Source organism: Colletotrichum phormii (genome assembly GCF_030913505.1).
Source record: "Colletotrichum phormii strain CBS 102054 chromosome Unknown BDP81scaffold_9, whole genome shotgun sequence".
In the NCBI taxonomy this organism is placed as follows: Eukaryota; Fungi; Ascomycota; class Sordariomycetes; order Glomerellales; family Glomerellaceae; genus Colletotrichum; species Colletotrichum phormii.
In genome coordinates, this window is record NW_026851451.1 from 1,102,138 (window position 1) to 1,126,096 (window position 23,959).

Here is a 23,959-nt window from a genome sequence, read left to right on the forward strand (position 1 = left end):
ATCGATGGAGTCACATTACACTCGGCAGTCATGAGTCACGATAAAGAAAAGGAGATTTCGTTCGGTCGATTCCAGCGTGAATTTTAGCAGCTCAGAATTATTGCAACGACGCGGCCTACCTTAAGCTAAGAAGCTTTCTTGCCAACTACTATGGGCATTCCAGGACTGACGACACTTCCTGGCGGACGTGTAACCTTCGTCACGACTGCTCCCACATGAGAGTCTGGGACAATCACCTTGATTTCCATCTTCATCGCCTCCAAGATAGCGACTGTCTGCTTCTCCTCAAGCACGTCCCCGACCTCAACCAGGACTTTCCACACGTTGGCATTCATGGGCGACTCAATAGCCACAGCATCTGCTGATGCATCGTCCCCACCCCCCTCACTCTGTTTCAACAGAGCTTCCGCCTTGGCGGCAGTCCATTCACCAAAGAGCCGCTGTTCGAGCTCTCCCATCTCCTGGGCTGCGGCGTCCTGGCGCTTGCGCCATTCTTGATGCACTGGATCACGCGCTGCGGCGTCAAACTTGGCAATGTACTCGTCCATGCTGATGGTCCCGTCGGAAATGTCAAACACATATCTACCGGCTTCAAAGTCTCTTTCAACTTGGTCAAAATCTTCCTTAGAGACCTCGTGGAATCTGATAATGTCAAAATTATTGAACAACCAAGGTCGCGTCGGGGAGAAGCCGGCGCGAGTGCCCATCAAATCCCACGTACCCAATGTGCGGCCCATGAGCTGGTAGCCGCCCGGCGAAGTCACAGGATAGACGACAAGCAAGGACCCCCCGAGAGCGACTGAGCCGCTCGGAGTGTACGCGCGGTTAGGGTTGTATTTCTGGCCCGTGAACACGTACTTGGGGTCGAGCGGAAACATGACAGGGGTTCCGAGGAAGAAGCCAACGGCAACTGTGAGCCAGGGCGTCTTCAAAAGCGAGTCAAACACATCGCGGCGAGTTTCCAACGCGTTGTTCTTTCGCAAATACTCGACGTTGTCCGGGAGGTAAGCGGCAGTGGGGCGAACACTCTCCATATATCTTTCCGTCGCTTCGGTGATTGTGGGATGGTCCACATACAGCGGCAGGTTGAATTCGCGAACGGGCACCTTGATGCCAACAATCTCTTCGATACTCTTGTCTTGTTCAATCAAATTCTGCAGCAGCTCGGATTGCGAGATCCGGAGCGGATCGTAGTGCACTGTGAGCGTGGCGAGGTTCGGCTCACAGCGCACGCTCGCAAGGTTGCACGCGGCAAGCTTTTCCTCGAGGATGTGAACGCAGACCGTGTTGCGCAAATCCGCAATTTGCTCGCCATACTCGACTATGATGGAAGTATCGCCACCTTGCCTGTAAGTGACGCGGGGATGATCACCATTCGGTTTGGCCATGTGCAATATTGAAGTTGTGGTCCGGGATCCGAATTCCAACTCGAGTGGCACAACTTCTGTCTCTTTGCCGTCTACGAGTGCTCTCAAAGACCTCAAGTAAGCCTCGTTGGTGTGTTTGATTTTCATGGCATCCTCAAAGGAGACAAGTTGCAACTGCACACTGTCGCCCGACTTCAGTTGACCAACTTTCCACATCTCGGCTGAGCAGATGGTGACAGCGCAAGCAAACCCACCCAGGTCCGGCCGGTCGCGGGAAAAGATGATTGGAAACTCCCCGGTCCAGTTGACACCGCCGTTGGGATACCCGTAATCGAAGACGTTTGACGGATGGGACCCGCCTCCCCCGCCGGTGGTGCGTGCCCACTTCAGCCGTGAACCCTCTAGTCGAATGCCACTACGACTACTATTGTGGCTGACGGTCCATTTGGAGTTGGTAATTGTCGACATGCCCTCAGGGGTGAGTATATCTTCCGAGCCGTAGGGACCATTAAGGCAGAATATCTCCGAGTATCCGTAGTCAAGAATTGCCTTTTGTGGTAAGGAAAAGGGTGTGGCTGCGGCTGCCCAATCAGCTGATTCCGGGGCAAGGGCGATTATATCATTCATCTGCAGCTTGCGCCCCTGAAGACCGCCAAAACCAAGCTCTGGGGCTGTTGACTTGGAACCAAGGTAGAAAGGTATGTCTGGGAAGCCTCCTTTGACTGCAAGGTAGGCTCGGAGACCGTCACCGGTGACGCCGCCAATCTTGAGCGTCTGCCCCTGCCGCACAATGGATCTGGACCACATCGGTTGCTCCGTGTCATCGACACTGATGGGCACCTGGGCACCGCATACGGCCACCACGGCCGATTCGTGGAATAAGAGTTCTGGACCAGACATAGCTATCTCAAGGACCTCGACCTGAGGATCATTGCCAACGAGGATATTTGCCGCCCGACTGCTCAAATCATCCATTGGTCCGCCGGGGGGCACGCCGTGTCCGATAGTTGGACGCCCAGGATAGTCCTGGACCGTAGTGAAAAGACCAGGGTTGAGGACTTGCATAGCGCACACCTTGGCCTTGAGGTTGGACAGGAAAGAGGTGAGCGTGTCGCCTTTGGCGAATCCATCAGAACGCAGCACTTGCGAAAGGTACTGCAAGTTCGTCTGTGTACCTTGCAATGCAGTTTGAGCCAGAGCTGCGAGCATCTTCTTTTGCGCATCGGCTCGGCCATCACTGCTGTGTACCATGACCTTGGCGATCAGAGGGTCGTAAAGGGGCGTGATTTGCTGACCGTTCTTCACCCATGTGTCCACACGGATACCATCGCCCTTAGGCCAGCTGACATGCTGTAGAAGGCCCGGACTGGGAGAAAAGTTGAGTAGAGGCACTTCAGCATATACCCGAACCTCGATGGCCGCACCGTTTGGCTGCGCTTGCGGGAGGCCTCGTAGCTCGTTCGAGGGGATGCCGAGCTGACCGCCATGCTCGTAGTCGGCTTGCTGCAGCATCAAGTGAACCAGATCAACACCATAGCACATCTCAGTGATGCCATGTTCGACTTGGAGGCGCGTGTTCATCTCGAGGAAGAAGAAATCGGCCGTTTCATCGTCGACCAAGAATTCAACGGTGCCGGCACTCTTGTACTTGAGTTGAGAGGCGTACTTTACTGCCGCCTGAAGCATCTTTTCGCGTAGGCCTGAAGTCCGCTCGACAAATGGACTGGGGCACTCTTCAACCACCTTTTGGTGGCGTCGTTGAAGAGAACACTCCCTCTCCCCGAATGCAACCACTTCCTCGCCGTTTCCAAAGACCTGGACCTCAACGTGTCGGGAGCGGGGATAGTACTTTTCCAGGAAGACACCGCTGTTCTTGAACAGAGCGCCTGCGCGACTTTCGACCGTGGCGAATGCTTTCGGGATGTCGTCGTCGTCGTGGCATATCTGCAGACCCATGCCGCCTCCTCCTCCGGTGGCTTTGAGCATGACCGGGAAACCGAGCTTCTTGGCCCCCTCTATAGCCTCGTGCGTTGATGGGATTAACGAAGTGCCAGGGATTACGGGCACATTGACAGCTTCAGCAATAGCTCTCGCCTCATGCTTGAGACCCATAGCCTTGATAGAAGCGGATGAAGGACCAATGAAGATCTTGCCTGCAGTCGCGACGGCATCGGCAAAGTCGGCATTTTCGCTGAGGAAGCCATATCCAGGGAATACAGCATCGGCGCCGGTGCGTTTACAGATTTCCAAAATGGTGTCGCTGATGCGGTCGTTAGAAGCATGATAGATACTGCAGCCATTCTGGGGCCACTCACCCATCTGTGTAGGTGTCGTTACCCCGCAGCGCGATCGCCTCGTCTGCCAACAAGGCATGTAGTGATGTTGTGTCGGCGTCTGTATAGATGGCAATGCTGTGGACACCGAGTTCGCGGCAGGCCTTGATGCAGCGGACAGCAATCTCACCACGATTGGCCACCAAGACCTTCTTGATGCTCCGAAGTGGCTTGGGATGCATAGCTTCGTTGAGGCTTTGGCAAAATCAGCAACAACTTGGGTGTGGTCAGAGGGTATGTGGAGGGGCAAAGTGTACAAGCCCAGACTCCAACATGCCTAGTATATTAATCAATCCATTCCGCTCGTCCGCATCTTGATGATACGAAGGCAAGGGCGCGCCCACACCGGGCCGGTGGCTAACCTGAATGCTTCCCATTTTCATGTCGTTACCCCAACAGCTAGAGTCCCAGGAGAGGGGAACGCGTCCAGTGCCATTGCCGGAGTGCCGGGTCTAGATAAGGAATCATCGGCGAAGCGCATGAAGGTTTGTCGGTTGGAGGTCCCGGCAGGCTTTTGTGGTTGGTTTCTGGTAAGATGATTGACCTCTTTGCTACTTTGACGTCGTTGGTCTGAGGAGGGTGTGGACGGCAGACGCAGTAACGACCCCGCATCGTACCGATTGATGGGGTTACAATGGGCACTCACTGCTATCAGGAACTCCCTGTCGGCGGAGTGCAGTGATAAGGACCACCTGATCCAGCCTACCCCAATTCTCAAGCCGTCGCTTTGGAGCAACAGACCCCAAACGCCTACCCCAATTGTACCATCCAACTCTCTCCCCTCGACCATTGAGGCGCTCTTATTAGACGACATTAAGGCAGCAAAGACAAGATGCCTTCTTCACGCTTACTCAATCGTCTCCCGTTGCGGCAGACGGTATTTCGAAGCTCAATATTCCCTGGACAGCGTCCGTTATCACAACAACTCAGAATGGCCTCAGGACTGGCGCGCAAATATGAGATCAACGCCGACATGGGCGAAGGCTTCGGCCGCTGGAAGATGGGCCCGGACGAGGAACTGATGCCATACATCGACGCCGCCAACATTGCGTGCGGATACCATGCCGGCGACCCTTCCATCATGCTCAAAACCGTTCGCCTGTGCAAGAAGCACGGCGTCAAGGCCGGAGCCCACCCGGGATTACAAGACATGTTCGGCTTCGGTCGCAGAAAGATCGAGATCGATCCCAAAGACATGTACGCCATGGTGTTGTACCAGGTCGGTGCCCTCAAGGCCATACTCAACTCGGAAGGCGTCGAATTATCCCATATCAAGCCTCACGGGGAGCTCTTCTTCTATATGCAAAGGGACGAGACCATCATGAGAGCCGTCCTGGAAGCTTGCGCCACGTTTGGGGACAACATCCCGGTATATGCATCGCAAAACGCCACACAAGAAGCCATGTGTAAGGAGCTCGGCATCCCGTTCCAAGGGGAAGTCTACGTTGACATCGACTACTCTTCAGAGGGGAAGCTCATACCGGTGGCACAGTCTAAGGTGGCCACGCCAGAGCTGTGTTACGAGAGGGCACTGTCTGCATCACTCAAGGATGAGGGCAAAGACAACAGCGGCGGCATCTTTAGCTTTGGGTTTGCCGGAAAGCCGTTTAGCATCTGCGTGCATTCTGACCATCCGACGGTGCTTCAAAATGTAACCGGTGTACGCAAGGCAGTCGAGGAGGCGAATAAGCAGAGGTTTCCTAATGCTTCAGACTAGTTGTTTCTCAATATGAGTGTAATAATACTTCAAGGAGTGTCAAGAAGATTTCGATATTGATATAAAAAAGGAAATATGAAAGATACCTGCAGGTGTCGTTCTGGCAGAGGAATTGAAATCGAGCAGTTCTGCCAGCTGTCAAGCGTCAAGCTACCAGCTGGCGGGCTTGAGGCAGCGGACCTTTGCAGACCACTTATCACGGCTTGTCTCCAACGTTCTGCCAAGTTCAACTATTAAGTCACAGGGCGAGCGCCTCTTCTTTGGAACCAACCTGGCCCCGTCTCGATCCCCGGCCTGATTTCACTCTTTGAAATCTACCGGAAATTTAGCCTCTCGCCTTGGCTTATTGGAACACGCCTTTCTCTGAGCCTCATCGTTGAGCTTGCCGTTTGGTGTGGATTCCGAGAAGAATACGACGGTGTGCATCGCGACAGGGACGGCGACGTCGAGATGGACCACACGGTCGTCGCTGGAACATAGACAAGGCTTAACTAGGATGTAGTGGATCATATCGACGAGGCGCGCGTCTGAGTTGTCTAGCTTGTCGACGGTGGACTACCAATGCCTTGGTCCTGGAAATTCGGATCATCGACCATATGTCTGCATCAGAAGGCCATTCGCGAGAACGGCTCTTGGCCTTGCCGCTTGAAACACTAGCAAACCCTGGCGGCATGGCATCCTAACATTGTAATCTTCCGAAGAGAGGGGACTAGAGTCGTGCAGGGTGCCATGGGTTGGATACAGGTGACGCGGGCATCCAGTGCGACGCCGGAATGACTGTCGTATCGGATACGAAAAATCATCGGGACTGTTGGTGAAAGCGCCGTGTAAGCAAGCGACGTCTGTACGTAGGCACTTGGCGATGCCCATTAGCATGATCCAAGGGGTCACAAAGGAGAACTTTGGCTTGGCGATAGTGCTCTTGAGATGCTTAAGAAAGGCATCTTCGTCGCAGAGATGCTTCCCATCATGGACATCAATTGGCATTCAATCACACTACCTACTTCCATTCAGTCTTTGTCTTCTTCCAACAGTAAAGTTCGAACTTCCGTGGCTAAAGAAACCAGTAAGATGCTAACTCAGCGATGTAGTTAAGCCTCTCGATGCATCTACAGGCTTCACTTACAGCCTTCATCGCACTGACCTTACGTGTCTGTTCAGCGACCGCGGCAAACTCCACTACTCCATGCGAGTCTCGCTTCGACGGCTCTACTCTGGTCACACCCGCCTGCGTAGATCCTCTCTACGGTGAGCCAATCATTGACAGCGAGACCAACGAGACCTCTCCAGGCCTCCATCGTCACGTCGCGGGGCACTTCTCTAATACCTCCACTCGCTTCAACTTTTACTTCCCACCCAAAGATGCATGGGATGGCCGCTTCTTCCAACTCGCCTACCCTACCCAGTCCGAAAATGCCACCGAGGATACCATTGGCTTCGGTCTAGACAGCAAGGCCTACACGGTCCAAGTAACAGGGACCAATGGGTTCCGTGCCGAAGCCGCAGCAGCAAAGTACTCTAGGATCGTTGCGGCACAGTACTACCGCCTCAGCAGCACTCAGAATATCTACGGGTATGTTTACGGTGGCAGCGGTGGCTCTGATCAAGTCATTGGCGGGATCGAAAACACGGTTGGCGTCTGGGACGGTGCTGTGGCCATGGTCCAGGCCATACCAATTTTCGCACCCAACAGCCCGTCAATCAGGGCAATAGCAGGTCTGGTACTGCGGAATAGGAAGACTGAGATCCAGGATTCCCTCAGGCCTGGGGGCAGAGAGGATCCTCTCTCGATCCCGTCACTGACTGCAGTTGAGCGGGCTATGCTGGTCGAAGCGACGAAGCTTGGCGTTCCCATCCGTGCTTGGGAACAATATGACGAGGTCGCAAACAGCTCACATTTGAACATCCTGAGGAACACCATTATCAAGCCTTCGGACCCTACATACGCCAATGATTGCTGGTCCAAGCCGGGTTACCTGGGAACCGAAGATAGTGCGCTCGGAAAGATCATGAGAGAGGCAGTGGTTGACTTCAATGCGACCGTCGAAGACGTTCATTTTGACGAAAATGGGAAGTTGATCAGCATCAGACTTGACACAGTCCCGGAAGCTGTTGCTGATGTATATGGTTATGACCTGACTTTATTCGGCGCCGACAACTCTGGACTAGGAAGTATGAGCGGCACTTTATCTACGGCTAACAATACCATGTCTTTCGCCGACTACACTACCGACGCCAACAACGCCACCCTTACCAAGCTTGTTGCGAAGGGAAAAAAACTCCAGATCGACAACAAGTCGGCCCTTGCAATGCATGCATATTATAGACATCAGGTCCCAGAACGAGCAGGATTTTACGGGTTCGATCAGTTCCGGACTTCCAACGGCACGAGTTGCCTCCAACGCTCTCCCGACACGTCCAAGACCCTCGCCAAAGCCGTCTCTGGTGGCACTCACACCGGCGCCATCGGATGCAAACTCATCGTCGTCCAAAACCTCCTGGACAGCGACGCGTTCCCGTGGCATGCCGACTGGTTCCGTTCCCAAGTCAAGCAACAGCTGAGAGATCGCTTCGAGGACAATTATCGCCTGTGGTACAACGACAACGCGGAGCATTTTTACGAAGAAAGGCCTCTGCACCGCCTCAAACTTATTGTGCCGTACAACGGCATCTACCAACAAGCTCTACGAGACGTGGCAGCCTGGGCGGAAAATGATGTACCTGCGCCAGACGCCACATCGTACAGCATCTCCGCCGACGACAACTCGGTCCAGGTGCCCCCTACAGCGGCCGAACGGCGAGGTATCCAGCCGGTTGTTGGACTTCTTGCGAACGGAAGATGCAGCTGTACTGTGAAAGCTGGACAGCCGATGACCTTACGGGCGACTGTTGATACGCCTCCGGGAACTGGCAAGGTTGTGAATGTCGAGTGGGATCTGACTTCGGAGGGCACATTTACTGATGTCGGGCCCGCAATCACGCCTAAACAGACTGTGACGGTCGAGCATACGGTTGTCTACAACACGACGGGGAACTTTGTTGCCATTGCTAGGGCAACGTCTCATCGCGAGGGGGATCAGGGTGCCGCTTATGCGAGGGTGATGAATCTAGCTCGAGTGAACGTCGTCGTTGTATAGTGTCGCTTTCGTCTCGAAGTGCCTGGTTAATATAAAATTGTTAGACATGTGCTTCCAAGCTTTCACTTCCAAAGTGCAGTGAAATAGTGGCGATGGGTTTCCCAGAGAGTAAGGAGGAATGCCCGTGATATTTTCGGAAGGTATACTAAGAGATGTCCACGGCGGCGGAAATTTTCGCCCAGGCAGGTGCGGTTGGAAGGAAGGACCCCCCTTAGCTGATGTTCCTGCCTAAACTAGCTGCGACCGAGTTCACACAAGATTAGGAAAGAGAGGCCAAATCGCCCCATGTTTCTGCTCCTACCTACCTAAGGTACGGTTTCCATCCACCCTCCCTCAGATTCTTTTTCCCACAACCTCTTATCTCCTCGCTTTGGCAACTGCACACCAACACACGCGCACACACACCCACGCATCCACGCGAACAAAGTCATGGATTCCCAAGACAGTCAAATGACGAAGAAGCGGAAGCTAGATGATGATAACGGCGCTGCGCCAGCCGGAGAGAATGGCGGCAATCGATCCGGCGTGACTTGGGGCTGTTTCCGCCCTCTGACCATCGAGTTCGACCATGAAGCCTCCTGCATCTTTGGAGGCCACAACCTTGAGATCTGGGCGACGGATGCACAGGGGGCATAGCGCCAGATTGGGAGGATTTGGGATTTTCAGGGTTACTGTGAAGCCGAACAAGTCAAGATTATCGCAAAGCGCGAAGTCATAGGGCCGACTTCCCCCCTCACGCTGGCGGCGTTGCGCCTTGCGAGGGATTGCCAAGAAGAGAAGGCCCGCCAGAAGGAGAAGAAGGTTCTCCGAGAGAAAACGCTTGCCCTTGAGGCTCTCCAAGCGAGAAGAAGAGCCCTTCAAGAGACAGAGAAGGCCCTTCAGGATGAGGAAGAGGCTCTCCAGGAGAAGTTCAAGTCTCTTCAAGAGAAACATACTGTTCAGGAGGGAAAGAAGACTCGTTAGGCGAGGTGGCTAGAGCTCCTGCGAAGACAGGAGCAACCTCGACAGGAGTGAAAGACTCGCCAGGATGCGGAACAGAACAGGACGAAGTCATGTCGAGTCCGAGCCCTGGGCGGTCATGGCTATCAGCGATATGGAAGCCAGGGCTAATCCTTCTCATACATCATCCCCTGTTCCTGGAGTCTGGTAGTACCCTGATGCTGTGGAGGACATCGGATATGTTGAGGAAACGGCGTCACTAACAGCGATGAGGGTGTCGTCGGAACACCCACCCTTCAGTATCTAGGCAGATACCGTTCTATGATAATCATGTTCGCTCTTCCAATTTGCTTATAGATATTTCGTGAATTGTCCCAGGCCAAATTCCAGACATGCAAGTATGTAACATGTTTGTGACTGTGTGTGAATATTATAGCCTGACAACGCCCGCAAGTCTGTGTAGACGCAACCCTTTACTTCTAATCCGAGAACGAGCGTTGCAAGTGCAGCCTTATTGTTATCTACCAGTGTCCACATGAGCGAATTGAGGGCCCAAAACTCGTAGGGAAACCAGGCAAGATATGCTGGCTCTTGGGATACGTGCAATGCAATCTACCTGACGTTTCCGAATGCTGTACGTAAATGCCTTTCGTTATGGACCTGTTTGCCTTGCACAGCGTCTTGGAAGCGTGGGTTGATTCATGCGATCTAGACGGGCGAGGATAATGGTGCAAAGCTCCGTGTAGGATTTCTGTTTTCGTCTCGAGGTTCGGGCATTAGGGGGCCCTAGAAACTACCCAATTTTGCCTATGAGTACCCCCCCTCACAGGCAATGTTTGTTGTGGCAGACCCACCCCCGCACGTTCTGTGTATTTTGAGCGAGAGCCCCTCTTAAGAAGCACCCCTTTCACGGTCTACTAATTCTAAGGTACTGACGAACCCCCCCCCAACACAGGCCCCGCCCTCAGATTGACGTTCGCCACCTTATAAGTTGACTGCGACACGACCATGAGCCAGCTCCTCCTAGTATCTGACCGGAGTCGAGGACAATGATGTTTCTAGCCTCCAACGCCGTAAGTACATCACACTGTTACTGGATATCACTTGTGGCGTCTGATGTGACGAGACAGTACATGTCGTGCTGCCGACAAAGTCCGACTAGCGCCCAGCCGTTGAATTTAAGCTCAATAGGAACGGGCCGATCCGACGAACATGCCGTCAGTGCAGATCCCTGTCAATGCTCTGCGCTGACTTGCATCCCTCGCAAAGTCTAGCTACTTGACGTTAAACATTTATATGCAACGCACACTTACTGCCTAAGGTACTCAAGTGTTGCATGGTGTACACACTTCTGCCACCCTGGAGCATGAACAACGGAAGGAGGTATCGGGCCCGGGTGCCTTCCTCCACCTAGCCCTACAGGTGGGACAGCAAGAGCAGATAATTCAGGCACCCGCGTCCTCCCATCGACTGAGGCACCCAAAGGGAAGGCACCCACCTCTAGGAGCCTGGTACTTACTTCCAGGTTTACCTTCGATTCCTGTCTATATCCTGCACCAAACCAAAAAAAGGTCAGTAGGATTCCGTACCATTTCACTCCCACACGTTAGGTACCTTGCCCCAAACCCCTGCTTCTTCGTCACTCCACTAACGTACTTCAATTAGGGCATCCCCGAGTGCCAGAACACCAGAGTACGACGACAGAATGGCGACGCCGAGCCTTGAAATACCGGCGGAATGGATGAACGAGATTCAAAGACTCTCAAGATGGTATGGGAGCGACGAAAGATTTTCGGTCGCTCACGTGCAGTCCCCTCCCTCGAACAACGAAGGTAGTTGCATGGCCTTGATCTTGCACACCATAGGCATGAGGGCCAGCGGCCCGCATGATCTCTTCTCCAGATACCTCGTCGAATCGCCTGACAAGCTGGAGATGCTATAGAGCAAATGGAAAAGCGCTGGATATACCGAGGCTACGAGACCTCTGGCGTCAACATACGGTGGTATCGGAAGAGCCTCGGACTATGATTTCAGATACAAACTGATTATCATCGACGCCGATCACTCCAATAGCATCGAATATGCTATCTCGCTGGTCAAGTTGTCCCTTCTCGCGAGAACTGAAGATTCGACTATTTTGCGCTACGCCTTCCTGTCGTCTGCACCAGTGGACAAAGATTTGGGCAGAATGCTCGCCGTATCAACCAGCGCATCAGAGATTTCCGTTACGACTTTCCACTTAACACAGCAAGCCAATTTGCCGAGTCTGTCGAATTTGAGATGGGTTCAATACGACGCAACCGATGAGGGGTACCCAGACGCTGTGATGAAGGCGGTCGCTCCGGACTACAGCATGGACCAGGAATCGAAGTCTTCGGTATACAAGATGATGGGAACACTGTTTTTCTGGGACGAAGGATGCGAATGGTGTCGGAATGTTCAAACGCAGAGGGTTCAAGTGGCCTTCAACACGCACCTGGTCAGAGGCGAGGCTAGTGGAAAAATCTCTATCGGCCCTTCGCCGATTGCATGGTCGGACTTTGACAAGGATGAGCAACATTTGGTTCTTCTGAAGACGGAGACAAAGGAGATGTTTGACAAAGAGACGCCGCTCGTGGTCAGGGCAAAAGCGCCGCTGTCGAGGGCCAGGATGCTGGCCCAAATAAGTTGGTCCTTGGACACGGAAGTGGGGCAGGCGGATAGAACCATCCACGCCCAGGTGGCACTGCAGGATATCCTTGACGCGAAACCCGAAAGGGAATTCGAAGAGATTCACCTTGCGCAATTCATCATCCATGTGATGTATGACTGCCCTAGCATCAACCTTGACCGTCTTCGTGATTGCTTCGTGTCCAGAGAGTCGGCATTCGCTGAGGCTATTCGCCGGCTTCATGTTCTTGGGTACATCTACTACGACGAGGACGGAGTCAGTGTGCATCTCAATGTGGAACAGGCAGGGAAGACGCTTTAAGTCATTGATGGCGTGGGGAATGAATTGTCAGTGGCCTGCTTTCTGGCCTGCATTACACCGGATACGCCCGTCACGGTGCGGTCCGCAATGAATGATTGACATTGCGACCATTGCGCTCATGTCCAAAACTTCGGATCCTTTGGTCAAGATTACATCGGAATCCTTTGCCGACGAAGAGTCCATCAACGGTCTGCTGCAGCGGCATTGCAAAGATGTGCCGAGCGATGCCATCAAGAGTGGCGCAACGTGGTTGGCTTTGGCCATGTTTCGATACTACAGAGAGAGATGGCATCGTCCCATGGGTCCCGTCACATTTGAGTATGGGAATCTGACACTTACATCCTACACATGCTGCAAAATCAACCACTGGTCAAAAAGGATCACGAAGGTGTTGGACAAGTTGGTTCCGGAGGCAAACGGCAACGCACCAGGAGCGACGCTCGCCATTTCCCACGAAGACGTGTGGCAGATTCAGAGATACATGGTTCGTGCTTGGGCACACAACGTCGCTCTCTCCGACGGTGAAGACGGTACGGATAAGTACAACATCTTTTCCGGGGGTCCGATCGCGCCATTTTCAAACCAAGGCTTGTCTCTTCAACGGTATGCGCCGCTCCTCAGCTTTGGGTTCGTCTTGGACGGCTCCGGGTGCTATGCATGGCTTCCGACAGCCATCCCGGAGCATCTTCTGTTCGAGACTTTTGGCGAGATGAGCTGTGAGTTGGCGGACCTTGCTACAGTCTATTTCGAGGAGGGCGATGAGGGTGATTGGGAAGACTGGCCGGAGGACGAGGAGGACCAAGGTGACCAAGCCTAAGTACCTTTAATCAATAATGTTATTTTCTATTCTCCTGTAGCAGAATTTTCTCTCATGTTAGTCGCTTTCGTGAGGCCGCTATTGGCCTTATTTGATCCTGCGGATGTCCTGCAGTTAAACGGGAGACTTGAGCACATCAAAGTTGTTAATCGACACTTTCTTACCCAAGGCTGTTTACCTTAGGTGGAGTATGTTATGATCGCTTTCAGGACTCGGTGTGACACATGCAATCGTAAATGAGTAGATTCAGTAGTTAATAAAGGCTATAAGTGGTTCTGGAAGAGCCTTCACTTGACTCAACCGGGTACGTTGACAACCCAACGGTTGCCCAGCTGGCTCTACCGACGTGTGTATTTATGTACGCGGTTCGCAAAAGGTGAGTATGAAGGAGTCCCCAGGGATCTGTTCGTGCTGTCTGTATCTATCTAGGATCTTCTAAACCGAAGTACAAGCTCTTCAACATGCCCAAATGCAACCAATCTCTGAAGCCTCTTCGATCCTTCAAATTTTCACCTTGTCTTTTCTTGCTACACTCTCCCACGCCTCTGTGATAAAACCTCTTACTTCCCTAATCGCTCAGAACGCATCCCCTCCTTCGTTGCCTCCGGGCTGTCTGCTGCCTTTGATGTCTTTGCAGGTAATATGAGCCTTGTGTTTTGGTAGACTTTCAAGGGTAGTATCTCACCTATTTAGTCTTGGCAGGCGCTGACTCGGCAGCCTTCTTCCGTCTCTGGCGAGCAACGAAAGCTCTATAGACGCAGCAGTTCTCATTATGGTTCTGTATGTCGACTCCTTTCTTCAAGACAATGTTGCAGATCGGGGCCAAGTCCACGCTACCATGCTTCTTCATGTGCGTACGATGGGTATCGGTGTCTGACTTCTGGTCCCAGTGGCAGCCAGCTTGAGAGCAGTAGTGAAGCGAAGGCTCTTGGTTGGATGCCATCTTAGCTTTGAGGTGCCAAGTAATCAGGTATTGATAGAAGAGGGACTCAGCAGTCCGTACTTGGGTGGTGGGAGGGAGATATCGATGACAGCGAGGAGACAACATGAATATGGGGCGACAGAGTTCATTTACTCCTATTTATACTTGATTATCTTAGACACCGCTCTTTCTCTTGTCGTCCGACAACTTGAGAGGGCTACGGACGCTGAGGCAATTAGCTAGCCACGTGATATCGCTCCACGAGCGCGTTATCTACCCATGGACGCAGCCACTTCAACCGACGCGGTTGCCTCACGCCTCTTGAAGGATGCTATCGCGTTTGTCAAGGGTCGGATATGCAGGAGCTACATGAGACCAGGGTGTTGTACCTGGTTGAAAAGGGCACCCAAGAATTGACGAATGGCCGAGGATGGACTGGAAACTGATATGCCGGCCGGATGTCATCCCCGGGGGCAATTTCTTTTGCTTTGCCAGCAGAAGAGCCCATGGCTAGCCAGGGGCTCGAAGGCAAATGCAAATTGGGGGCATATTGCTGGGCCGTTCCTTTAGGGCTGATCATCTGCGACATCCTTTCCCGGTGGTTCCTCTAGACCGTGCCGGTTTCCATTGCCCAGAAGGCTTTCCTGCTTCTACACCAATCCCGATCGTGTGTCACTCCGGATCCCTGACAGATTGTTGGCAATGATTGTCGTCTGCGGTCAGTGTCCAACAAATAGATTGAGTGACATTGGGGTCGGAAAACTACCAACTTTGGCTGGGATAGCTTCATGTCAACTGGCGAAGTATCCGAGGTTGAAGATGGATTTTCAGGCATTAATTTACTATGGTTTGAACCCTAATTCTGGAAAAGAATTGATTTACTGCACTTTCGCTGCGGCGTGAGAGCGGTCGCATATTTGGCTTCCCAAGCACCGAAACCCCAATCGCGGGAGAGAACTGCCACCCTTGTCATCTGCATCCTGTTATGCATGTTGGAGCAAGGCAGCATTGAAGTTGTCTGTGAAGAAACATCGAAGATTCTGATGCTATCCACTCACTCAACGACTTGGTAAGGTAAACGGGGACGCATGGGTGGGTTGGGTAGTCTCGGCTGCCCCAATGCGAATGTTGCCACGATCCCCCGCCCCCTGCAAGAGAATCATACACTGGCCCTGTCTATCTACTCTATGACTCAAAGTCTTGAAGCCGGTGGCATGAATGCGGACTATCTGGGTGTTATGCACGCTCGGGGCGAAGGAAAGGCTCTTTCCGGCTTGCCATCATGACGCCTTCTCTAGGTGAACCAACTCCTTCATACCCCAGTTGCGGATCCCCCCCCTCCTGTCTGAGAAAACCCATCATTTTCAAGGGCTGAGAGGCGCACACGTGGTATTCGACGACCCGTCTCCAGCCAACCGGCGGCCATCACAAGCGTTCCCGGCGTTACGGGCGTTTAGCAACCCACAAGAGCTCGACGATGCTGGCACGGCTGCTCAGGTTGGCACCAAGAGTTCTTCTTTCAGTCAAGAGACTGAGTCCTATGCAATTTTGATGGATGATGTGAGGTGAATCTCTCACTGCTTATAACAATATTCAGACAAAGGTACTAGTTCTCATTCAACGCTTCTGAGCATAGAGCTGAGGATAAGAGGGTCCGTTACCTCTTGCCCAGGGCCGACAGGGGGATGAGCAAAGCGTTAATGTAGCGCGATTAGATGCAGACCATCAGAGAGGCGTTCAAGAAGTAGTTCATTTGATAAAAGCTTCAATCGGACAAATCTAATACTTTCTGCGCGACGGCGCAGCTGTTCTGTCCCAGACGCGGTGATCTTTCATTCCACGGCCGTGCCTGCCAATATCCGTTCTACTTTCAAGGAGGAACAGGCTGAAGGTAATAAGTTCAATGCATGTACGTGATCCAAGACTGTGTATCTCGAACCCTGAACTTCGAAGTTCCATGTGCCCCGGAAGCTGGTTGTAAGCTCCACGCGGGACGTGACTGGACTGTCGGTGCGCAAGGTAGTGGGATCAGAGGTAACAGAGTCAGCACACGTAGACATGACAGCTATTTGATCCTCCTCTTCCTGCATCACGTAGCATTAGAGATGAATGGAAACGTCTGCTTGGTACCTTCTATGGTAGTATACCCATGCTCCCCTCAACGATCCCGACTCCAGCAGCGCGATGCTCCCGGCCTTGACCCTATGAGGGCATCACGTCACGTCAACTTTGAGTCTCTAACCCGGGCCGACCAGCGCAAGGCGTGTTCTCGTTCTTGGGGAGGAAGGAGCAAGGATGAGGCTCATGAAAACCCACTACAATTCGTGGTCTGGACGAAAGAGCAGGGGTTCGATACTTTGATGCGGGAAGTGGTAGTCTTGCCGTCAGCTCGAGAGTGGACGGGAGCTTGCTCGTCATCACCGGGCCAGACAGATGAGCCTGCGAAGAAGATGCGAATGGGATAAGAGCTTGTATATTGATAACGAGGGAGTTGGAAGTAGTGTAGAGCTGTTTCTTGCGGACTGTGGATGGATATTGTGACCTTGCTCCCTCAGTTGACCTGTGTCCCTGGGGACTTCAAGTTCGGTTTTGGCTTCATCGATCGAGAAAGGGAGGTAAACGAGAATTCGAGATCTATTCACGTAATATGTCAGCACCGGTCCTCAAATAGTCATACGAGATGTAGCATGAGAGTCGATACGTCTACCCTGCGCATTCGCTCGAGCAAAGGTAAGCTCCGTAGGCCTGCCGCAGCCCTTGACGGCGACTTGAGAAACGGCAAAAAGTGGCCCAAATCAAAACTGTTAGAACATCGAGAGAAGAGAAGTACCGGAAGGAGCTTTCGGGTTTTTGGCAACATTGCAGAGGCTAAGATACGATCAAGAAGGAAGCACTAGGAATGACAACTCGAGGGCGACTGTGTTCTACTAGGAGAATTTTTTCCAGGCCCGGCCGTGTTGAGATGATGTGAGGCAACCAGGCAGCCAGCCGCACGTCAGCTCCTAGACGACGAGACCTCATCTCGTCAGAGACAAAACTTGGCAAGGCAGATTACTCGGGCTGTGTCCAATTTTTTGGGGTTCGGTTCACGGCGAGGGCTCCTGGATGTAACCTCGAACCAACGAACAGGCAGACCGGCCGCATGCGAGAGACCGTTTCTGCGAACGCAACAAGCGGTCGTGGCCCGAAAGCTCCCAATTATTATGGAGTCCTGTTTCCTGATCGAGAGATTGACGGCGCTTAACTTTTTCCACTTGACGCGGACGTCATGGGTTTTCTTCACCGGCTCTGGTGGGCTGCCACACCGTGTTTGAAGAAGCCCCTCGAGCGTTTCTACGTTAGTCACTTGATTTTAAGCTCCAGTTTCGTCATGAGCTTCGACGAAAGGAAACCTCAGCTTAGCCACCACGCCGACAGGGGCACGATTGCACCCCGGACCCATCTCGCGCGAACCCTTTCGCGGAGTGTATACTGCTAAACACCACATCCGAGGTGGAAAGCAATCTTTCAGAGGAAGAAGAAGGTAAACAACCACTTACATCGCGGCCGGAATGCTGATCCTGCTCTCCCCGTTGTTGACCAGGTTGGCGTTCCAAGGGGCCCTCACGAGGAAGAGGACGTCGCGAGGTGTGCCTGCCAGACCGGGCAACCATGCATCGAGCGGTTCGACGGGGCGGACTAGCCTTCAAACACCATGTTATTTCTTTCCTATTCGATTGGGTTCTACATGGTTTCGTGGTGTTGTGCTGGTCCTGGGGGCCAGAAAAAGGCGGAGGGGGTCGGTATCCTGCACTTGTGTGCGCCGGCGGCCGTCGCCAACTCGACTCGGGAGAGGAAGGAATTCGCGAGGCTCGCCCCGAATGACCCCTTTCAATTGCATATCATAGGATTGAAGGATATCGGTCGAGTGTGGCAACTCTGGGTAGCTATGTTACAAAATTTGGGCCAGTTCCAAACGCGTCAAGGTCTACCGTCTCCAGCGGAGCCCCATCCGCTGTCCACCTTTATCACCCGGTGTTCCTGAGCAAGATTAGATCTAACATTTTGGAAATTAGAGCGTCTCTTTGCTTCTTTTGTTCAGACCCCATGCAGCTGAAGGATTTTGGCACCCATCATCTCCTCGTCCTGGACGCAAGATGGTAGCAAAAGCAATTCAGCTGTGAGGGTGTACAGTGGAAACCCCTGATATCGACTGCGAAACTGAACTCAAAAGGTACTATACAACCCTTTGAAGAGCACATAGAGTTTTTCGTATCTCGGTTTTCGGTTTCTGTGGCGATTCTTATGATAGTTGACGGAGGCGTTAGTCTTGGGAGGGTACACTCCCCCAGTACCACCTCATGAGAAGAGGAACCCTCTTCCTCAACCCGGCGTCTCAATGAGGCGACAGAAGGCAACCACAGCTAGTCTCGAGGATCTCTATCTCAAGCAATGAATACGATGAGGTGCTCCCCTCATCCTTGTGGTGGGTGGGTGGGTTCCAGCAATAGGAGGCCGGGTCAGCTACCCGGAGGCCAACCCAGGCCTAGGAAACAGGATGGCACAACATTGACCTCTTGCCACTTGGAATGACTCAACGTAATACCGGTGTGGTATTTTCCGTTTCAAATCTTGCACATTTCGTCAATTCGGCTAGCTTTTGCCCTGTCTCGCGTGTTCCCATCTCGCCCCCAAGCTGCGGTCTCAATAGCAATGTACACCTATCCACTCACACGGAGTCTTAATGCCAAATTATCTATTCCTCTTTCGTCTGTAAAGTCCCGTTGAGCATCAAATTACCTAGAGCACTGACATGCTGCCAAGCAGGGCCTGCTTTTTCCTACTCGACGTACTGACCAGGGGATGAGGCAAGTTGTGCCCCCAGACATACCATCTGTGCTTAGAGCGTAGGCTACAGTTGCCTGAAATACATGGAGTAATGGCGAGTTTTCTGCAAGTTGTAGTGCGCTGAAAACTTTTATTCTAATCTAAGATAAGTTCCTCCAAGTGAAGTGAAGAAGACTAATATTGGCATCTCATCCCAGCAACTCCATCGCTACCATCGTAACCTAAGCTCCCTTGTACTGCCCTAATATCCAAATCACTGAAATTTGTCCTACTTTTCTGACCAACCCCGAAGGCGAATCCACCAATATTCTGTTATGGTAGGTTTTTGCTAGGAACTCTGTTTGTAGCCGTGTCGTGCTTGACATGTTTGTCGAAATGATGGGCAATCTAGCTCGTCTGGCTGCCAGCGCAGGCCAGAGGACCGCATTTGATTTTCAGAGAGATCTTTCCGTAGTTTGAGCCATGAATGATGATCCCGCCATTGTGGACGGGCAGAGCTCGGTGGTTGCCCTCAGGAGTGCCCTCGGTATTGCCACTGCCGTCGTGTTCAACGGAAAGCATGAGGGCTTTTGCAGCTGCTCTCAAATTCTTGCAATCGTCACAGGACTTTTTGTGGCGGTCATGGTAGTAGCCAGTGTTGATGATGAATGTTCCGCATGGCGCCCGACCTGGCGGTCCGTGATGGTAGAAGATATGACGACGAAGGTTACAGCCTGCGCTGGGCTGCCATCGGCACCTCTGGTCTTGACATTCTTGAGAGCTTCGTTGCGGCATTTCGGCTTAGAAAGTCTTTTGGTGGACACGGAGGCGTGCTTGAGAGCAAAGTGATGGAGATTGTGAAGATGGCTGAGTGTCGATGAACTGCTTTCAACTGACTTCAGACGAAGGGTTCCGCTCCCTTATATAATTCTTTCCCTACCCCTTCAGGGAGACTGAGCTAAGATCTAGCAATGATTTGAGCCGAGATCTGGCTGTGGTGAGAAGCCGTTGCTCGAATACACGATAACAAGGTCCCCGGCCTGCTTCGCACGGAGTCACCATGCTACGACTTGGAAGTCGTTTTTCTTTTTCATCCCACCTAGTTTTCCTGGCGGTTCTTTTCTTGACCAAAGCGTAAATTACAGACACGATTAAGTCGTGTGGATGTGAGTACCTGCCATCGGCTGGGCCCCCAGCAATTCCAAGATCTACCTTATGTGGTTGGAGTTGCTGGGATCCACCGAGAGTTCGTCTCTACCTTAGTCTTTGAACGGTAATTGAGGTGACTGGTGGGCACACTGCTTGGCGTGATTGTGGGTTGAACTGGCACCAAATCAGTCCATGCAACTATAACTTAGTCTAGGTCCAAATTTGTTCCAGAGTATTGCCAAATTTGATCCCGCCCTGGGCTAGGTATAGTGAAAGCAGCAATGGGAATCCGACAGTACATCGGCCCTTGATTTCCCGGGAGCGCGGCACCGCCCAATCCCTGTCAACTCACTCACATTTCGTGGCGTGTCAAATTTGCGTCGGCGAGTCAATACATACAGATAACTGAGTCAGTCGATCCTCCGACATAGCTGCAAGTCGGGCTCTACTCCGTATCCGTACAGCCGCCCAGCAGTAACTTCATGTTTGACACCTCGGGGTGGGCGGAAAGGGGTGAAAGAGAGGTAGAAGAGGGACTGGGGTGAGAGAGAAGTGAGAGGTGAGAGACCAGGATGAGAAAGAGGTGGAAGAGAAGGGTCTAGGGTGAGAGAGATAATGATTACCTGTGAAGTTGTGAGAGAGATTGGGGTGTCTGCAAATTCCCCGCGCTGGCGCGACGCGTGGGACGTTGCGGAGGGAGTACCTAGAAGAGACAGCGGGGGATACCTAGGGGCCGGAGTGAGAGAGCGCGCGGGGGGGTGAGATTAAGCCGTTGAAGCAAGGGTTGGTTTGACTTCTCTTCTCTTTTTTCCTTCTCACTCACCCAGACTCAAACGCGACCAACTTTTTTACCTCCCGAGATGACAACCACGGTGTGCCGCTTACTTGTGTGTGCATGGTTCTGGTGTCGCGGGACCTGCCTTTTTCCTTCTGCCTTTCTGGAAATGATCTGCGGTTTAGAGGACTGCCTTGCAGCTCCAATGGGTAGGGTACTGCCCCAAATGCGATCTCAATCAATTTCTTTCTCGCAAGTTTTGGCTCTCTGTTCCCTCTAGGCACGCCAAGTTACCAAGCGTGCGGTTGCCGGGATTGATTGCCAATCTGCAAAGTACTTCTTCGGCCCTCGTGACATACTTCGTATAGATCGCTTTATGCCGTATGGCCTCAAACTATCTTGGACGTATGCTGATCGTATCCTCTCTATGGCTCGATCGAGTTCCGTCTTGCAATAGCCAAATCTATCTAGGTTCAATATCAAGTAGCACAACCCATCTAATCCTTCTGCGGGCGCTCTCTTTAGGCATCTATCTCCTCCCACAGTCCCATCCTCGGTCTGGCTTCCCACTCATCGAGCCGCATGCCCATGGGACTGGTGGAAAACTTGGTAATTCACAAGGGGATGCTCTCGCAGTGTACTCCGTACGGGTAGAACGTGGTTCAACTAACCACCATCATCTGCTTGGGGCTGCGTGGACTCGTGGAAGGCTAATCGTACCCCCACCACCCCTCCTGGATCTGGTTTTGGTATTGCTCGCCTACCGTACCCAGTACTTCCAGCGCGGGTGTACGAACAGGGAAACTGGAATCGAGAGGCTGGGGAGTGGCACGATTGGCCCCAGCCGCCGCCGATGGTGCTTCCACATCCGCGGCTTCCACAACGACAAAGGCACATGGATGACACTGCCTTGGCCCCCTTGGCACACAAACGGGGTCCCTACGGGTACCTACTCTGCCACCAACGGCATGACAGCTGGTAACCTGGCGGGGATCATCCGAAGATTAAACTAATAATTTAAAGCTTACCTGGTCAATGTTCAATTATCTAGATCAAACGAACATAAGAAGGTCTCAGCATGCTGAAGTGGGAGGCTTCTCATTATCTGGGACTTACATGGGTATCCATACCTCGGGGTGTCTTGTGGGCAACATGATACGGGAGTACGCCGTCCGAACTTGGCCTTCTCATGTTTCCACAGTAGAACAAAGCGAGCTTAAGTGAACCTCGTTTCGAGTACAACGCACACGTTTTCGCCTGACAATCAGACGGCATTGGTGACTTTGGGGTCAGGCACCTCCAAGACCAGTGGATGTGGCGTGTTGGCTGGTAGATCTTGGGTCACGACTGGCCCAAGGTATGTGCAGACGGTACCATGCTGAATCTGGATCGTCTGGCACGGCTCTCCGGTCTGGCACGGCACTTTGGTCTGGCGAGGCACTCTGGTCTGTCACGTCAAGCACGTCACCTATGATGGTGTCCCCTACCTACGAAGTACCTTATCTTGCCGTAGTCCCGTCTCTCGACCGTGCCACGCCCCATCGCACCCAACTTCGGTTCCCTCTGCATACAAGCTACCCCAAAAGCCGAACAAACCACCCACTGGGCACCGCCGGCGGGTGTTCCGTGTAGCCTGTTAAAAACCGAAGGGGGCGTGGCACGATCAACGTCTCCCGTTCCATCTAGCGTCCCGTGCAAATCCCGGACACTAGGGAGCGTTCCCCGTGCTGGTGTTTCTGCACCCACCAAGACACCACCAACGGCGGCGGCTGCGACAGACCGGAGCTTGAGAAGATCCAGCAGATGGAGCAAACCACAAATTACAATCTACCCGTATGGAACACAGATCTTTAAGATTATCTGCTGGTGTCTGCAAGGCGAGGTCCACCAGCACGGACAGGGGCCCTGTCAGACCTTCATGGTCTGACAGGCCCCCTTGTAAGAGAATCCCAAGCTCAACGCCGTCGCAACTTCGCAAGGAGTGACAGCACAGGAACATTGCACGCCATTCTCAACATAGCTCATGCTCACCCCCGGAAATTGGAATGACTACTCCGTAGAAATTTTTGATCTGGCCGCACGGGGGCCCAGCAGCAATTCTTTACCTGCATCCAAAACCCAACCCTTGGCAAGCAGGCTGCTGGTAGCGAGCTCAGTCCGCATGTCCCCTGCAAGCACAAGCAGTTGGGGTCTTGTCCCAGACCCAAGGGTCACTTAATTAAGTGTGTAGCCCCCAAGATATCCATGTATTGAGCGGAAAAGGGGGGCGAGCTACAGAGTTGCGCCACGGTCCACCGTACAATATCTACCCACAAGATGGTGTGGTCGGAAATGTGAGCTCGCTCCGTTTCTTTCGAAGCCGCTGTGCCGCAGCTGAAATGGAGGAGGCCGCGAATGCGCCCTACTCACCCGGTCCGGGCTGCCGAGCGTGCGGTAGCTGAGATGAGCTGACCGTGAACATGCAGCTTTTTGATGAACAGATATTTAGATGTACGCTGCTTGTGCGTGGAGTCCGACCCGGTCGAGCGTCAGTGTGAAGCAGCCGTTATGTCGATTCCTATTGGTTTTTGCGGATCCTGACGTACCCTTTGGCGTACCAAATTTAATTTTTTTTACATACTGTCCTGTTTGTTTCGTTAGCCTTGTCTCTGTCCGACCCATCGCGTATCAGACAATTCCCACGCGCCCTAGGAGTTTTCGAGGATAATAGTCTAATTTGTGGATTGGCCTTATAGAATACACTATGCGGCCGGGCGGGGTGATACGCGCGCAGTGGTTCGGGCGTCGGCTCTCACATTCTCTCGGGATTGTGACAGACGTACCAACAGGGGTACAACAGGCCGATAGTCTTCATCCCAGTCCCGGCAGACGGAAGCCATTACCCGTCACTGGCAGTGAGGCAGCTACTCTCGGTCAAGGCCTCGCGTCTCAACGCTCAAAGGAGGATCTCCCTTGTCCCTCATGCCACGAGCAGTCGAAACGCCTCCGATGAGGTCGGCACGTAGTACCGAATGCGCTCTTTGCTG

The 23,959-nt window shown here is 52.8% G+C and overlaps 8 protein-coding genes across 8 annotated transcripts; 6 read left to right on the forward strand and 2 right to left on the reverse strand.

The window, feature by feature from the left end:
- Nucleotides 1–125: 125 nt before the first annotated feature.
- BDP81DRAFT_518516 (urea carboxylase) lies at nucleotides 126–4,281 on the reverse strand (the record flags this gene model as incomplete). Its single annotated transcript, XM_060595930.1, has 2 exons — nucleotides 3,683–4,281; nucleotides 126–3,627 (listed from the first exon to the last, which is right to left on the reverse strand). Exons 1-2 carry the CDS (start codon nucleotides 3,880–3,882, stop codon nucleotides 126–128), a joined length of 3,702 nt encoding a protein of 1,233 aa, XP_060445857.1. The 5' UTR covers nucleotides 3,883–4,281.
- Nucleotides 4,282–4,354: 73 nt separating this feature from the next.
- Nucleotides 4,355–5,628, forward strand: BDP81DRAFT_427031 (LamB/YcsF family protein). The gene has a single exon (XM_060590327.1). The coding sequence runs from the start codon at nucleotides 4,533–4,535 to the stop codon at nucleotides 5,415–5,417; it is 885 nt and encodes a 294-aa protein (XP_060445858.1). The 5' UTR covers nucleotides 4,355–4,532; the 3' UTR covers nucleotides 5,418–5,628.
- A 976-nt stretch (nucleotides 5,629–6,604) lies between these two features.
- Nucleotides 6,605–8,548, forward strand: BDP81DRAFT_280681 (uncharacterized protein; the record flags this gene model as incomplete). The annotated part of the gene is made up of 1 exon (XM_060582999.1): nucleotides 6,605–8,548. A coding segment is annotated over one exon (1,944 nt), but the record flags the coding sequence as incomplete, so codon positions are not given.
- A 474-nt stretch (nucleotides 8,549–9,022) lies between these two features.
- On the reverse strand, nucleotides 9,023–9,832 carry BDP81DRAFT_518528 (uncharacterized protein; the record flags this gene model as incomplete). The annotated part of the gene is made up of 1 exon (XM_060595931.1): nucleotides 9,023–9,832. The coding sequence occupies exon 1, from the start codon at nucleotides 9,485–9,487 to the stop codon at nucleotides 9,023–9,025; it is 465 nt and encodes a 154-aa protein (XP_060445860.1). The 5' UTR covers nucleotides 9,488–9,832.
- Nucleotides 9,833–11,558: 1,726 nt separating this feature from the next.
- Nucleotides 11,559–12,582, forward strand: BDP81DRAFT_221226 (uncharacterized protein). Its single transcript, XM_060582801.1, has one exon. The coding sequence runs from the start codon at nucleotides 11,682–11,684 to the stop codon at nucleotides 12,462–12,464; it is 783 nt and encodes a 260-aa protein (XP_060445861.1). The 5' UTR covers nucleotides 11,559–11,681; the 3' UTR covers nucleotides 12,465–12,582.
- On the forward strand, nucleotides 12,583–13,281 carry BDP81DRAFT_393933 (uncharacterized protein; the record flags this gene model as incomplete). Its single annotated transcript, XM_060587884.1, has 1 exon — nucleotides 12,583–13,281. One exon carries the CDS (start codon nucleotides 12,583–12,585, stop codon nucleotides 13,279–13,281), a length of 699 nt encoding a protein of 232 aa, XP_060445862.1.
- Nucleotides 13,282–16,005: 2,724 nt separating this feature from the next.
- BDP81DRAFT_427040 (uncharacterized protein) lies at nucleotides 16,006–17,092 on the forward strand. Its single transcript, XM_060590328.1, has one exon. It carries the CDS (start codon nucleotides 16,111–16,113, stop codon nucleotides 16,666–16,668), a length of 558 nt encoding a protein of 185 aa, XP_060445863.1. The 5' UTR covers nucleotides 16,006–16,110; the 3' UTR covers nucleotides 16,669–17,092.
- A 207-nt stretch (nucleotides 17,093–17,299) lies between these two features.
- On the forward strand, nucleotides 17,300–18,532 carry BDP81DRAFT_427041 (uncharacterized protein). The gene is made up of 2 exons (XM_060590329.1): nucleotides 17,300–18,416; nucleotides 18,511–18,532. The coding sequence occupies exon 1, from the start codon at nucleotides 17,755–17,757 to the stop codon at nucleotides 18,088–18,090; it is 336 nt and encodes a 111-aa protein (XP_060445864.1). The 5' UTR covers nucleotides 17,300–17,754; the 3' UTR covers nucleotides 18,091–18,416; nucleotides 18,511–18,532.
- Nucleotides 18,533–23,959: the final 5,427 nt, after the last annotated feature.